Genomic DNA, 17,338 nt, shown 5'->3' with positions numbered 1-17,338 from the left:
AAAAAATCACCCCCACTTTACGTCCATGGGAGGTACCCTAAAATTATTTTTTTTACTTTTTTTGTTGTACTTACCACTTTGTCGGCGTGACTGATATGTATATTCATGTCAAATTACAGCTCTCTAGTACTAACAAACGGTCTCTGAGCTTACCCGCGGACAGACAGTCCTATAAGGGTTCCTAGTTGTAGTAGACTACGGAACCCTAAAAAGAAAGAGCTGCCGTCATACCAAAATTCAACTTCCTACTGAGACAACCGGAAGTACCCTATAGCCCAAAGGTTTAATTCCCCGGTAAATTGTTTGGAAACACTAGGTCCTGTTTTATGACTGTGAATATGTTTAGATTGCGTTGATTTAGACTTTTGATTTTTTCACTGCTTCAAGGATTAGGAGTCCTGAATATTTAATATTAATTCAGTTAGATACCTCCACGACGCGTTTCTGAAAAAATAATTCTTGACAGGTGGACAGACAGACAAACAAACGGACAGGCGAACAACGAAGGCCTATTATAAGGCTTTTTTCTTCCTTTCCTTTTGAGGTACCTATATAGCTACATGCAGAACCCTAAAGATAGAACTAAGAATTTTATGTGAGTCATGACAATATGGGCTCACATTTGATACAAAATCTCATCTTCTCTAGCCTATACATGTCCCACTGCTGGGCACAGGTCTTCTCTCAGATTGAGAAGGCTGGATCTGTACTTCCCACGCGGGCCCAGTTCGGCTTGGGAACTTCACACGCACCATTGACTTAATTCACAGGTGCATTGCAGGTATCCTCATAATGTTTTCTCTTCACTGAAAAGACCAGGGTAAGGTTATGATCAAACCAAACCGTTTTGCTATCACAGCTTTTTTAGGATTCCGGAGCCAAAATGGCAAAAACGCAAGGAACCCTTATAGTTTCGCCAGGTCTGTCTGGCTGTCTGTCCGTCCGTCCGCAGCTTTGCTCAGGGACTATCAATGATAGATAGCTGTAATTTTGCACGAATATATATGTTATCTATGCCGACAAAATGGTACAATAAAAAATTAAAAAAAAAATTTTTAGGGTACCTCCCATAGACGTAAAGTGGAGGTGATTTTTTTTTCTAATCCAACCCCATAGAGTAGCGTTGGATAGGTCTTTTAAAACCATTATGGGTTTGCTAAGACGATTTTTCGATTCAGTGATTTGCGAAATATTCAACTTAAAAAGTGCAAATTTTCATTAAAATCGAGCGTCCCGCCCCCTCTTAAATCTAAACCGGTGGGTGGAATAATTTGGAAAAAATCAGGACGGTAGTAAATATATCAAACTTCCAAGGAAAACTATAACGGCTAAGTTTGCTTGAGAATTATTAGTAGTTTATGAGTAAATAGCAGCCTAAGGTATAAAATATACCTAAACTTGGAAGATTCCGTATAAAATAAGAAATCCTCAGAAAAATATTACTTATTTTTTTCTTAATGGCTACGGAACCCTATTTTGGGAGTGTCCGACACGCTCTTGGCCGGTTTTTATATCGGCGCTTTAACCATAGGTAGGTACGGTATAGGTAGTGCCACCTGAGAGGTCACGCACAGAAGAAATGTCATGATAGCACGATTTCATTAATTCTTTTTTTTGTGCTATCATTTATTTTTGTCGCTACGTGTGTAATCATTCACTTCAACTATCGTGGCACTACCTATATCTATCTGATAAATTAATTATTATATATAGGCATAGCTTTCTGAATATTTCCCAACAGTCATCGTCGCCACAATACCACAACGTCATTAAATTTATCTATTTCATTGGTTCAGCGGTTTTATTTATTGGTTAGTTATTGGAAATAGTGTCTTTTGATAAAATTAATTGCGTATTTTGTGATAATATGCTATAGTTATGGTAGAGAGGCCAATTAAATATTTTTGAACAAGTTATTCTTAGACCGACTTGTATAAGTTAAGTAATTTATAGTTCGAGTTCTTAATTTTAAACCACTTTAATTGTGGTATGGACCTGAATATCGGCACTTATGCTTAGATGACAATTGTGGTAACATCGAGCTGATTTGATGATGGAGCCGGCAGTTATGCGGTGGAACTCCGCGACAAAATAACGTACCTAGGTAACCTAACCGTGGGGTTTATTAAAATAGCCTTAAAGTAAAAGGTATTATGTCATAATACTTACCTACATTCTACATATTTATTTCAGAGTTAATTTGGTGGTATTGTATCACATTGGTATGTACCTACATACGTACCTACGTCCCTGTATTTTTTTTACAAAATTTTAATTTTTTATCCTTATATTTTTTTATCTATGTTATTATGTTACTTTTCATATTTAAGATTATGTAATTGTGATTAAATGTGTGTGTGAGGCAAGTTTCTTGCGGCGCATTCTTCTTGGCAATGAAGGGCTTTCCGAAACCGCTGTCATGTACTTAAAAGAGTCCTTTGCTGCCCACACAACGAAGTACAACCTTTTTTAATTTGCACCTCCGGTTCCACACGTTACGCAGCTGCGATTTCTGTGCCACACAAATATAAATAGGTACTTTGCTTTTATAAAAAAATAAACACAGTTCAAAATTTATAAGTTAACTAGCATTTTGTGTAGTATTTATGACAGTTAGGTCTGTGTATCATATCACGTGCGTGGAAGTGTAGGAGGGCAGGTTCTGCATGTTAATATGTCACACAGACGAAGCCCTCGGGCACATTTGTAACAGAAGAGCAAGGGAACCAAACTGGTTCTTAACATTTTTAGTTTAACATATCTGTCGAACCGAGGAAATACCTCCGCCGCCGCGTGCCGTAGAAATTACTGGCACTTGAGGTACTTATCTCAATCTTAGGCCTCTAGGTTGGCAACGCATCTGCAATACCCCTGGTGTTGCAGATGTTTATGAGCGGTGGTGATCTCTTACCATCAGGAGACCCACTTGCTCGTTTGCTATCCAGTCAAATAAAAAAATAAGGCGTTGTGACAATGTAGCGTGTCACAAAACAATGGGGGATTCATCCAGCATGAGTCGTGTAGTTAAAGTCTGTGCTAAGTGGTTGTTAGTTAGCTATAAATATAATAGTTAGAGTGAGAGAAAATTGATACGACTTCCTGTATGGAACGTCGTCGCTCAATCAACCATTTGTATTAGCTTCGTAATTCTTTGCTTGTACTTCGTAGATGGTTTGTAGATGTACCTACCTAGTAAGTGTTTATAATAAAGGTAGAGCCGACTTGTGATTCCCTTAGTACCACCTTAGAATCTGTCCGCATACATACTTACCAACCTACTGAAAACTATGTTTCACTCTCCAGACAGAGCCTAATTTCATAATAAGGTGTGGGGTGTTTTAACACCTACTATTAAATAGTAGATACCTATATAAAAAATTACATGGTTTTCAATCAACAGGAGCTTTTTTTTATATTTTTCCATTTTACGAAATAATCGTGTTTGAAACTTCATCATTGTCATCAACGGGATCTGTAACTGACGCTAGCAGCGCCAGTCCGGCGGTAGGTAGGTACTTAGAGCAAGGGGAGCGGTCGTTCTAGCTCTAGGCACAGAATAAGTAATAGGTAGTACAGAATAAGTATAAGTACTAGGCGCCAGCAGGGCTGCTACGAAACTCGAAACTCGTAGTTCGTATCGTATCGTCCCTCTCGCTCTCGTATTAAATAGTATAAGTGTCAGAGGGACCGCACGACACGAACTTCGAGTTTCGACTTTCGTAGTAGCCCTGCTGATTCCAAGGGGCGCCATTTTCCAGTTTCTGGCGCAAAATAAAATTATGGGCCTTTTGAGAGGCGCGGGAAGCGCTCTACTTGATCAAGGTAGAGCCAGCGGTGGCCGTCAGATATTTGCTTTTTTAGTTCAAAAAGCCTTAGTTTAAGTATTTAAGAAAAAAAACATTACCTAGCGTATAAAACGTTTAAAAAATCAATCTTCCTGATCATGAACACAATGTCGATTTTTGTATTTTACGTTGTCTTGTGACTATTGTTAAACCCGTAACTTAAACCGCCTTGTCTTTTTCCGACGCATTAGGAAGGAGGAAGTTAGCTGTAAGAAGTCTTTTGTGCAATCCGTTTCCGTAATCTGGGTGATGACAAATGACGCTATCGAGGTTTAACGAGTGCCGAGTGCCGACTGTTGCTCCAATAGGGTCTAAGGAATTATACCTACTCTCCAACTTTTGACTTTTTACTTATTACATTTACAAGGATGTATGAATGTTCTGCCAACGTCTTTAGTTAGATTACTTCTTTAGTTTGTAACCACGTTTTTACTGACTACCTAGGTAATATATATAATGTATGTTTGCCTTGTTTCTCGGGAAAATTATTGTTCATTGCCTTATTGCATTGATATGCACCTCCGCATACTTAGGACTTAACGCCTAAATCAATAAATTAAGTATTTAATCTGTACTTCAGACTAGGTAATTTTTGTCAGGCTCACGGGTATCGTACCGTCCCGCCGTCGCTTGTATTATTTAATAGGAGAATGAGAGGGACGGTACGATATGAACTTCGATTTTCGTAGTAGCCCTGTAGGGTGTCAATTTTCAACGCCACCTAGAGGATAAGTATTTAAAAGGAACAAAACTGCTGCATTAATAGTAGATTGTACAACAAGAGCATAGGACGAGCCGTTTTACCCGAGACGTTCATATAGGCACCCGAGCCGGTACGGCGACGGTGGATATACACGTCGAGGGGAACATGGGTTTAATAATGCTCAAGTTTTACCTACACTGCTTTTCACTTCGATTGCGAGATGATTTATTTGATTGTTTTTAACCGACTTCATGAAAGGAGTAGGTTATCAATTCGGTTGTATTGTTTTTTATTTTTTTATGGTTATTACCTCAGAACTCCGTCATTTATGAACCGATTTGAAAATTTTCTTTTTCGTTCGTCTAGGAATGCTTTCAATTCGGTCCAATAATTATTTGTAGCTGTTTGCTGTGGCCTGATTGCCTTGGTCTTAAACACGTCTTGGACGAAGAATTTACTTTATGCACTAGAGCATAAAAAGTCTTTCTTTCATTTTATTTACCACGTTCGTTACAAAAGTTTATATTATTCTGTAGGTATTTTTCATCGATTTCTACCATACAAGTAGAAGTAGGTATAAAAGATCTGTGTTTTTATTTTTATTTTAGTCGGTTCCTTCCCCGGGTGTTATGTGCCAAGTGTAGTAGGTATGCTCAAAAACGTTGAATACAATTTTGTTTCTTAATAGTGAAATGTTTCCTCTCAGTAAATTTTCCTAACTATCTTCAGCATAGATACACTAGTCTACTTTCCTTCCAAGTAGCCTCAAAAATGTACACCCTGTATATCTACCTATTTGGTCACCCTAATTAAAAAGTGAATAAACTAAGACGAGGAATAAGAATAGTGTAAAATTTAAACTTAAGATTTATTTAAACAGATTCAAACATTTGATGCATAGACAACCACGCTGTTTCACGTTTTTTTTTTAACAGATTCGATTATTTTAGCCACGTTGTTTTTAAAGATTTGCAAGTTAAAATAGTAAAACCAATTTAAACTAAATGTTGCGAAACTGATAAAAAAACGATTATTTAAAACTGAAAACAACTGGATTAACTTTAGAGGACGTTTGTCTAGGCCACAATACAATATATTATAGAGCTAAATAAAGAAGGCATTCATTTCATACTCATAGACAAACGCGGACAAACGTAAAACGGAACGGAACGCAGCTGATGACACATTCATAAATTCTTTACTTCATTATTGTATACTTGAATTGAAATAATTCGACTTTTATTTGTTGTTACACCACCGAAATCTGTGCTCGTGATTAAATGAACTCAAATACGATGTGGGATCCAACTCACGTTCAAGTAACAGTACAAAGGGCTCGTGGACTACTCATAAAAGGTAAAAACGGCACCAACAAATGTTTTGTTACCATAGCCCTCGGCAAAGAAAAATTCCAGACATCCGTGAAACACAAAGCAACCGAGAATGTCGAGTGGCTAGAGGAATGCGAACTGCGTATACCGACCCAAGGTAATACGGCAGAAATCGTTTTGAAAGTATACGATGAAGACATCGTAAAAGATCATTTACTAGGTCAAATATCGATTCCGTTAAAAGACCTCGATGCATACGAAAGACCTAGAAACCGCTGGTACACTTTGCAGGGCAAGCCGGGAAAGGAGAATGACAAGAATAGAGGAGAATTAGAGGTCAAAGTTGCCTTTACTGTGAAGGAGGGAAGTTTGAGTGATCTTAGTAAGAAAGACAAACATAGGTCATCCCTGTCTAGTATTGCTCAAAATGTTGGTGGTAGTCTTATGAGCATTGGAAGTATTGAGAAACGAAAAGGTTTGAAGAAATTTGCCAAAAACCTTGGATCTAAAATGAATTTGACTAAAAAAGATAATAAAAAGAGTGATTCATCATCTCTCAGTGGAAGCATTGGCAATCTTAAAACCTCGGCACTATCAACTCCTGAGTACTCTACCCCTAAAACACTACCAACAGAGGCTGACCCTGGAGTTATTAGTGAAGATGAAGATGAATTTGCATTTGATGATTTGTCTCATAAAAGTTCTGGGAGCTCCCTCAATGTTAATACTCTACCGCGAGGACATAAATATACTCCATCCCCTATGAATGCCTCCCTTGAAAATCTTGGTGGTGGTGAATTTCTAAGGAGATCAACTAGTAGCAACTTAGCGAGCTCTGACAAGTCATTCCCTGTTCCACAGAAACCCGTTCGACTCAGCCTTGACACATTCACCCCCCCTAAACCACCATCACAGATAATCAACAAAGATGACGAATGGTCTCAAAAGTTATACTCTACTACTAAGAAGCAGCAATCTCATAGCCAAATCATGATTGACAGGGAAAAGTCTTCGAGCCTTGAAAGAAATAAAAAACTTGATAGTCCAAACTCATTGAAAGAAAAACCAAGTCCTAAATTCTTCAAGAAATTTGGCAACAACAATAAACCCAAAAAATTACTAGAAGAAAGAATTATTGTTGGAGAAGAAAATATTGTTGAAGAAGATTCAATCAACCCGGCATACAATAGCATACCCAAAACAGTTTTGCAACAGCTTGAATGCAAATCCAAGGAGGACCTAATTGTAATGGTTTATAACATGCAAAAGGATGCTGAGTCAGAGAAGAAGAAAGCTAAGGATTTGGAAAACTACTTAGACGAGCTGCTTTTGCGAGTGATGGAAACAACACCAAGAATTTTACAAAACCCTTACTCCAGAAATAACAGTATGCATATTAGAAATAAGTAACTGCATCATTAGACCAAAACATAATTCCCATTTCTTACTTAACTGTCAACCCCAGTTTCTTATTTATTGTAATTTTTGTCCTATTTTAGATGTTTTTTTATGCTATTATACTTTGTAAGAGTTCATGTCAATCATGAGAATCAATTCTGGCCTAGCCTTATTGTTCTTTCAATAACTGATTTTAATTATCGATTGTTCCAGTGTTTTCCAGTAATACAGTACCAATGGGAACTCTTTTGTAATTTCTCTATTTCTTTTACTTTCAAATGGTAGGCAAGTGTATTTTCTAAAATCTTACTTACCTAAGCCTTATTCTTGGGCAGATGCTCAACTTTCACTATGCAAATAAATTGGCAATAAACACAGCTAATTAATCATATTTGTGCCTTACATGTTGAGGAAGTCTGTGATAAGATCTTTTGTTATTTTCTTTGTTTAAATTAATATCATATCAATATTTCTCACAAAAATTCCATGTTTAGTGCCAAACCTTATATTATATACCTTTATAACAAATGCTTTATAACAACTTCATAACAAATGCTGTGTCTCTAGCTGGTAGTGACAAATTCCAATTGGTTGTACCTAATTAGTGATGAATTATTTTCCAGCTTATTTATTTATATGTAGTTGGATTTAACCACTTTTGTTCTTGCAAAAGATTATGTATATTAAGATATCAAAATAGCCTCTTAGTTATGTAAGCTCCAATGCCAGTGTGCAATATCTGTCTTAAATTAACAAATATAGTATGTAGGTGCACACGATTTCTCAAAGACTAATAGGATATTTAACTAGATCTGAAATAATATATTTCAGTTTAGATGGACCAACATTAATTTGTTCTCAATACTTGGAAATTGACTTTTCCTCAAAACATTTTGAAAGTTTTGTGGCAAAAAGTGTTTATTATTGCATGTTTAATAGAAGTAAAAAGTTTAAAGGAGTTTTACAGGCTAATATGTACAAAAATAACTAGTTTACGATTTTGTTTAGCTAATCAGTGTTTGTTTTAAGTTGATTTGATTGGCGCAAAAAAAAGCCATAGTGTTGTTGATCCCAACACCTGCTGACCATTTTTGCTCTGCAGTGGCAACTCACATTATTGATTTTATTGTACTAATTTTAAGTTTGTCTGTAAGATTTTTTTTGATGGTTTGTGATAATTTTGTTCAAAAATACACAGAACAAAAGATAATTGTAGGTTGTATACGTAATTATTCAAGATGTGAGAATAATTAGTGGCAGAAGCAGATGTGAAGTGCAAAATCACGAAATGCAGCCGAGAGATGAAAGTATTTATTTTTGATTGTATTAACAAAATGTTTATTTTCTGCATTATCTACATAGTTAAACTACTAACTCTTAAAATAATTTAGTTTTATACCTAAAAGTTAAGAGGAAGATATGTTTGCTATAAAACTTGAATATATAACAAAATAAACTTTAGCAATGTGTATTTATTTAGTAAAGCCTTAATCCCCTCTTCCTATCGGTGCATATATTTTCTCTTAATCTTAAAGAGTAAATAACATAAACAAATTCATTACCCATTTATTTGTTTTTTTTTTTTCACATAAAATGTGAAGATTGCATGGGAGAGCTGGCAAGTGTTGAATAAATGTGCAAAATAAAAATCAAAGTTGCTTTAATATTAAAGTCAGACTTTATTATAAACTTACACAAAATATTACAGACTATCACTTGTGACGGCGAGTCTTGCTGGGTGCGGCTACCGGAGCAGAAATTGCATATGTTTTTTGTGACAGTTTATTCATGTAGTAGATGACAATTAGAGAAAATATCAAACTGAAAAGAAAAATATATTTGTAAGTATCAAACAACAAATTATTCAAGAAAGTACATAACTCATTCTTTATCTCTGCATAATAAAAACATTGTTTTTATCTTGAATCCGCTCAGAGCCTCAAGAGGAAAAACACATTGTTGAAGCATTTGATTGCTAGTGATAAGATTTGAAATGCAAATGATAATTTTGAGTTCTTTTATTATCAATTGTGATGCATACTATTGAAGTTCCAACCTAAAGATTATAAATCACAAGACGGGTAGGTGTAATATCTATAATAAATCATAACTTTTAAGTTAGTAATATAGAAGATGTGATATATTCTGAGTGAGTGGTGATAATTTTAACAGTTTGTGTTTATCTGAATCTTACCAGGTTGTGAAACAAATCCGGTGCACCATTCCAGCAGCTATGAGTGAAACAGCCATGGCCAAAACAATCTCTGGTAGTTTCAGTTGGAAGTTTTTCCCAAACAAGGTTGCTTCCAGATTGCCTATAGCCTGTAGTCATGTTCAGGATAATCATGAATTAAAGATGTACATAATACATACATATTTTTTTCTCAGAGTACTTCAGGAGACATGAACTTGAATATAATTCATTTTCACTTCTCATGCTTGTAAACTTCATATTTATGCTAGATCATCCAGCCTGGATACAAACTTTTGCCTTAGACCAAGGCATTCAGATGACAACAGCCACAAAGAAAAAATATATAAAATAAGGTTTTTTTACAACTCATATTTTATATTAATAAATTATCAAAATATAAGGTATCATTTATTCAATTATTTAAACTATCAAAACTAGATAATACTAATAATGTTAATATATACTTAGCAAGGCATGTAAAACAAAAGATAGACAATGATGAGTAAATGAACATTTGTTTCTACTGTTGTTATCTAATTTACTGGCTATCAAAGTGAAAACCAGATGTATAGGTACCTAACTTGTCTATAAAACTCTTTTTACCCTCTACTTAACTAACAAGCCTTGCCTTCAGCTTAGGTGGACATAAACATCTGGGGCAAAATGACGCGTTTTATGTACTTTTTGTAGTCTACTATTTGGAATTAAATATTGTGGTACAATTTAGCCCAATTTATCTAGTCCCAAATTAGGCAAGGTGCTAGAGCTAGACAAAATACTGATGTCTCGATTAAGATATTAATTGAAATAACTCTTTGTATTAAAACAGGTGCTCTTGCCTTTGCTCGCATCACATTAAAAAGGATACAGTAACGAAGAACATGAACATGAGTGATCCAAGGTATCCTCCGAAAATGATAGTCATAGGCGACCTGACAATCCATGGTTTATACATTTGCATCCCAGAAAATATCAGCAGAGTTAAAATTGACGAGATCACAAAAGACGTTGCGCTGTTCACCGCTGGAATTATAACAAAAAGACTATCAGTATGCTTATTGTTGGAAAATAAGACAAGCATTGAAATAAATTTTATACCCATGTTGTCTTGGTTAATGGTTTAATTGTAAGTTAATTAATAAAGCCAACAAAACAACTTTGCAAATCCTGAACCTGAAGCCAGTCAGACAGACAGAAGTTGCGGCCGGCAGAAGACACGTCACGTCAGATCACCGTTTGACAGTTGTAACGGCTGCGTTCATAGATAACCAATTCGCGGATTGATATGATTACTTTACAACGGTTGAATAAGTGTCTGAAACAAATTTCATCTCTTATCACCAAAATGTCAATTTGGATTATTCAAATGTGATAAGAGCTACTTGTGCGTTAAAAAACAAACTTGGAATTTACTGATAAGATCATAAAACTTTCTTGATACCCAAATCCTTAGATGGGCTTCAGCAGTCATATAAATTATATTCATTAAATTACACTAAAGTGAAACCAAAAGTCTAAAATGGCTTTTGGGGCTAAATTACCATTAATGATGTTGGCGCGGCCAGTACTCTATTGCCGCAAATACGTAAGTAACTTTTTCTACTAAAGTTGCAAGGTAGCTATTCACTTTATATTCCAAATAAAACATTATGACTCAAAAATGAGACAGACTTTAGACCAGCCTGTGCACAACCGGCCTTTCACACGTAGTACCATAGTCCATATGGTGACACAACCATACCTATCAATGATGAATAATTTATCCAACCGATAATCTGACGAATTAAGAAAAATGTTGAAAACCCGACAAAATATCATTTCAAAGTTCAGATCTCAAAAACCGCTGAACCGATTTTTATCAAACATTGCTAAGAACCACCGCAAGAAAACTCGCTTTCCCATAAGAAAAACCGCATTGAAATCGGTCCATTCGTTTGAAAGCTATGATGCCACAGACAGACTGGCATAAAACTTATAAGATCCCTCTTTTTGTGTTTCACAAGCACAAGCTTTAATTTGAAAAAAGTTATCAAATCCCAGGTAATGCCAATTTTTAGCCCCCGACGCAAAAAGAGGGGTGTCTGTCTGTGGCACCATAGCTCTTAAACGGGTGGACCGATTTGAATGTGTTTTTTTTATTTGAAAACAAGTTTTCTAGCGATAGTTCTTAGACATGTTTCATCAAAATCGGTTCTGCCGTTTTTGAGATAAAGAAATTTAAAGTGATAAATTTGTGGGTTTTCCTACTTTTAGTTGGTTAAGTTATTGTTTGTGTGGCATTCAGCTTAGTTGTTTCATTTCAGAGTAGTGCAGTTTCACAAATCCGAATTTATGAAGTGGGAGTGAGAGATGGGCTACAAAATGAAGCAAAATTTGTACCAACTGAAATGAAAGTGGAACTCATCAACAAATTGGCAGCTGCTGGTATTAAAGATATTGAATCAGCAAGGTAATGAAATATTGTACACTATGTTCCAATTCCAAACAAACAGAATCATACAAGCCTCAATTAATTTCCTGTATGCTTTCTCTTATACAGTTTTGTAAGTCCTAAATGGGTGAAGCAAATGAGCGATGGATCTGAAGTAATGAAGACTCTGAAAAGAGTTCCTGGTGTTAACTATCCTGTGCTCATTCCAAATATTAAGGGTTATGAAATTGCTGTAAGTATTTGGTATTAGTTTAGCAACACTTATTTAGAAAAGGAAATGATCTGATGTGAATAGGTATTAATTCTTGATTTCTGTTAACTTCAACAGATGACTCAGTTCATTGTGAGAATAGAAAGTACCTGGTAATTAACTTTTTACTTTTTAAGTACAATAAAAATAAAAATAAAAAAATTATTGTAAGTTTGTTGCAATTTTTATTAAGTTACATTTTATTTTCTAAATTAGAAAAAGTGTGACATTGAAGAAGTGGCCATATTTCCATCTGGATCTGAAGGATTTTCTCAGAAGAACCTGAACTGTTCCATGGCTGAGGGACTGGAAAGGTTCCGAGAGGTGGCTGAGCAAGCTGTCAAAGATGGCAAACGTGTCAGGGGCTACGTCTCCTGTATTGTTGGATGCCCATATGATGGGCCCATTGCTCCTAAAACTATTGCCAAGGTATCTATTTAGATAACACCTTATTATTCCATGGTACTACAAATTCAAAATTCACATTATTGTCTCAGTTTCATGTAGTAGTACTCAATAACTTGTTTTTTATAACAAGCTTTTATTTTACTTCCTCTGTTAGCTACAATTACTTTACATATGCACTACAATACGGTATTTGATTACTGATTATTTATTTATTTTATAAATCAAAGCTTGACAATGATTATGCATGTTATTAAACTGAAAAACAATTTTTAAACTACGTACCTTTACATAAAACAGAGTTAAAAAGGTTTGAAATTCAAGATTAGACAGAGAAAGAAAAACTAGCATGTGACATCACTCGTAGGACCACACCTAATGCATTAAGAAAACCGCTTTACAAAGCGACAGATAGGTATAAGTTGAAACATTTTGAACTGAGCTCATCCATTTAAGACTACAATTTAAGATAATGAGGTCATAGTAAAAACAGATTATAACTGCCTTGGAAGGTTAACATAGATTATTGACTCTTATTTCTTTAGACAATTGACTATAAAATACACTATAGAAATAACAGAATAATAGCAAGCATAACATTCCTTGCATTTTACAACCGCCTGACACTCAGGTTATGAAATACAGAAGTGTTGAATACGCTTTTTTCCTCGTAAGCCATTTTAAACCTACTCAACAAAGAATTAAGGTTGAAAATTCAACACATGAAATGTACTTCTAATCATTTTCATAAGTATCTGGTTGACGCTTTGCCGTATCTAGGATTATTTTTCAGGGGGGGGCCTGGCCTGGATTTTTGCGCGAAGATATCAGTATTATCACAGAATATATAATAGTACCTACTAACATACAGAATGGCCACGCTCTGCCCCGCACCGGTTCGAGTTACCCCACCCCTCAAGCGCAGATTGCAGGAAAACCGCAGGAAAGCAGTCGGGTGCGCAACGCGATGCATGTCGGCCGCACGGCACTAAGTTCGTAATTCTAATATACTTATGTCAAGTCCATGAACTTGAACTGTATTTTTCATACAGTTATCAGAGCAACTGCTGGATATGGGGTGCTATGAAGTGTCCCTCGGAGACACAATTGGCGTGGGCACCGCAGGCTCTGTCAGGAAGCTAATGAAGGAAGTCCTGAGCGTGGCGACTCCTGACAAGTTCGCGCTACACTTCCACGACACCTATGGCCAGGGTTTGTCCAATCTACTGGCTGGTTTAGAGGTATGTATATTTACAGATTACTTTTTTTTTTATTCGACTGGATGGCAAACAAGCAAGTGGGTCTCGGTAAGAGATCACCACCGCCCATAAACATCTGCAACACCAGGGCTATTGCAGATGCGTTGCCAACCTAGATGCCTAAGATGGAATACCTCAAGTGCCAGTAATTTCACCGGCTGTCTTACTCTCCACGCCGAAACACAACACCCCCACCAACCTACTGTCAGAAGCTCAAATTGTGTACATTTTTTTAACGTCTGATAGATGTTGATAAATCATTTTTATCCCCCAAAGCGTTGACAGCTACTGTAGCACCACAACTCCAAAACAGATGATAGTTTTTAGGGTTCCGGAGCCAAAATGGCAAAAACGGAACCCTTATCTCTCTGTCCGTCCGCAGCTTTGCTCAGGGACTGTCAATGCTTGAAAGCTGTAATTTTGCACGGATTTATATGTAAACTATGCCGACAAAATGGTACAATAAAAAATTCAGTGTAAAATATAACTAAACTTGGAAGATTCCGTATAAAATACGAAATCCTTAGAAAAATATTACTTAATTTTTTCGTAATATCTACGGAACCCTATTTCGGGCGTGTCCGACACGCTCTTGGCCATTTTTTATAATAAGACTAGCTTTTACCCGCGGCTTCGCACGCGTAAACTATTCGGTGTGGTAGCTACAATTGAAATTTTCGGGATTTTACAAAATTCCCCTGGAAATTTCCAATATTTATATCGTAGTCTTCATTGAGGTTGTGTTGTGAATAACTGTACAAAATTCAAGACTCTAAACCCAGTGCTGAAGTTTCAAAATTTTTCCCTATCCAAATTCAAATGCAAAATTCAAATTTAAATATATTTATTCAGTAAATAGGCCGCAATGGGCACTTTTACATGTCATTTTTTATACTACCAGCGCTTTTGGAAAGACTATCATTGCCAAGAAGAATGCGCCGCAAGAAACTTGGCAGTCATTTTTTCAAAATAAAATAATTACAAATAAAATACTTAAAAACTACAGTATACAATTAAAGAACAAAATACGAAATAATAATAATAATAATACAGGGATGTATGGGGTCCCTTAGTTACAAAACTATACCGTGGGAATATCGGGATAAAAAGTAGCGTACTGTGTTATTCCAGACATACGGCTACATACATTCAAATTTCGTGCCTCTAAGCCTAGCGGTTGTTATTTCGACATTTTATTCCTAGGTATCCCGTGGTAATATCGGGTCAAAAAGTCGTCTATAGATGTGTTTTTCTAGACATCCAGCTTCCTACATACCAAATTTCATGACTCTAAGCTCAGCGGTTATTATTTCAAGATTTTATCCCTATCCCGGGGGAATATCGGGATAAAAAGTAGCCTATGTGTTATTCCAGAGGTCCAGCTACCTACATACTAAATTTCATGGCTCTAAGCCCTGCGGTTGTTATTTCAAGATTTTATCCCTAGGTATCCCGTGGGAATATTGGGTCAAAAATTCACCTATCTGTTATTCCAAACGTCCAGCTACCTACATACCAAATTTCATGACTCTAAGCCCAGAGGTTGTTATTTCGAGATTTTATCCCTATCCCGTGGGAATACCGGGATAAAAAGTATCCTATGTTTTAATCCAGGTTATAAACTAACTTTTCGCCAAATTTCATCCAAATCTGTCGAGCCGTTTCAGCGTGAAGAAGTAACAAACATACTCCACTCACTCACAAACTTTCACATTTATAATATTAGTAGGATTATTTAACTAATAACATAATTTTTATCTGTGTTTAAATAAAATCGATTTAGACTTTTTGAAGTACGAAGTCGTAGCTACCTATTAGACTTCATTACGTGCGTGGTGGCCCAACGCGGCGGCTAACATGAGCGACGACTACTTAATTGTTTTACCACTCATTTCTTGACTGTATGCTAGTCGTTCTGACTATGCTCGTGTAGACCTAGGGCATTGTGCTTACGCGTTAACGCTTCTAGGAGCCTTATCTAGGCACAGTAACAGCTTTTAGAAACTTGAGAAGGAATAGTTTCGCTCGCGGCGGTTTCATTTTTTAACCGATTTCAAAAAAGGTGGAGGTTCTATGTTCCAATGTTTGTATTATTATTATTATGTATGTTCACCGATTACTCAGTCAATTGTGGGTCGATTTTCAAAATTCTTTTTTTATTCGAAAGAGTATTCTTCTGAGGTGGTCCCATTGTCACTTTTGTCACCAAGTCAAGATCTAATGATGGGATCTTAAGGAAATCGAGAGCAAACCTCAAATTTTATAGGTTTTTCAGTTTTTTCGGAGGTTTAATTTTTTTGTAAAAAGTTTTTTTAGCAACAATAAGTTCCACGTATAATGTGGCTAGTTGTGATAGTCGGGATTTTCTATCATACTCATATTTATTTATTCGTAATATTTATCTTTATTATTGCATATAATTATGTTAGATTGTAAATTTGTAAATTCATTTGTATTGTGACTGTATCCAGGTATTTTCATAGGTACTAATCGAAACCTATAAGGGTAGGCTAACCTGTTGACATAGAGTAGAGTATAATGGTTTTATTTTATTTTAATAAACGTTTGTCATTTAAAATGAGAGACTACCCTCTAGTTCTAGTTGCCTTTACTTGAAAGTGCTCATTTTGACCTTTTCTGCTTTCCTCTACATTTTAATTTAAGTAGCTAGCTGATAAAGCTTGTATTAAAAATGATTTTTTGTATGTTAGGTTATTTTAAAACCCAAGTCAAAGGCTTTTTGAATGTGAATGGAAGTTGAACAGTACAAAATCTTTTAATATTTTACCGCTAAAGCAATGTTTCCTTATCAGAACCCTGATATTTACAACATCTATCACAAGCCATCATGTCAGCTAGCAACAGCCCCAACATCAGTACCTTACAGATAAAATTATATTTTCGACGTCTTATCTTTGCTCGTTACTGCTTATTTACAAACTTGAAGTAAGTAAATACTTTTCTACAGAACGAACGCAATAAGCGCACGTTTTCAAAGGATAATAAAAACTAGGTACTAATGTTATTTCCATTGCTCGTACCTACTTATAAACACACCCACCCGTGAGAACGTGGCGGTAACGCTTACGTCATCTTGTTATATTAAGATAACTTGTTTTCGCAGTTCGGGATCACGACTGTGGACTCTTCCATCTCGGGGTTGGGCGGCTGCCCGTACGCGCGGGGCGCCACTGGCAACCTCGCCACCGAAGACCTCGTCTACCTATTGTACGGGCTCGGAGTCAACACCCACATCGATCTCGTCAAACTCATGGAAGCCGGCCGCTGCATATCAAACTTCCTTGGAAAACCAACCGACTCCAGAGTAAACAGAGCTCTAGGCGACAGATTCAAGGACCACAAAGACATCGTCAAAATGGCAGCTTGCGAAGTCTAGCCACCATTTAAGTAAACACGCAGTGTGATTATGTAAATAAATGCACATGATACATGTAAATAATGCACATAATATTATTAAAAGTTATTTTGTTATCATGTAGTTGTTTACTTGAAGCGTTTTGT

General features: G+C 36.1%; 3 protein-coding genes across 3 annotated transcripts; 2 read left to right on the top strand and 1 right to left on the bottom strand.

Annotated features, from left to right (window-relative positions):
* Positions 1-5,696: 5,696 nt before the first annotated feature.
* On the top strand, positions 5,697-8,736 carry Rip11 (Rab11 interacting protein). Its single transcript, XM_074101259.1, has one exon. The coding sequence runs from the start codon at positions 5,829-5,831 to the stop codon at positions 7,287-7,289; it is 1,461 nt and encodes a 486-aa protein (XP_073957360.1). The 5' UTR covers positions 5,697-5,828; the 3' UTR covers positions 7,290-8,736.
* A 184-nt stretch (positions 8,737-8,920) lies between these two features.
* LOC141437759 (protein KRTCAP2 homolog) lies at positions 8,921-10,681 on the bottom strand. Its single transcript, XM_074101262.1, has 4 exons — positions 10,570-10,681; positions 10,340-10,494; positions 9,472-9,599; positions 8,921-9,098 (listed from the first exon to the last, which is right to left on the bottom strand). Exons 1-4 carry the CDS (start codon positions 10,571-10,573, stop codon positions 8,990-8,992), a joined length of 396 nt encoding a protein of 131 aa, XP_073957363.1. The 5' UTR covers positions 10,574-10,681; the 3' UTR covers positions 8,921-8,989.
* Positions 10,682-10,782: 101 nt separating this feature from the next.
* Positions 10,783-17,311, top strand: Hmgcl (hydroxymethylglutaryl-CoA lyase). Its single transcript, XM_074101261.1, has 6 exons — positions 10,783-11,056; positions 11,775-11,920; positions 12,011-12,134; positions 12,369-12,581; positions 13,610-13,798; positions 16,941-17,311. Exons 1-6 carry the CDS (start codon positions 10,991-10,993, stop codon positions 17,211-17,213), a joined length of 1,011 nt encoding a protein of 336 aa, XP_073957362.1. The 5' UTR covers positions 10,783-10,990; the 3' UTR covers positions 17,214-17,311.
* Positions 17,312-17,338: the final 27 nt, after the last annotated feature.

Source organism: Choristoneura fumiferana, chromosome 18, assembly GCF_025370935.1.
Source record: "Choristoneura fumiferana chromosome 18, NRCan_CFum_1, whole genome shotgun sequence".
Taxonomy (NCBI): Eukaryota; Metazoa; Arthropoda; class Insecta; order Lepidoptera; family Tortricidae; genus Choristoneura; species Choristoneura fumiferana.
The sequence above is the reverse complement of the archived record's forward strand: the minus strand, read 5'-3'. Positions and strand labels throughout refer to the sequence as shown.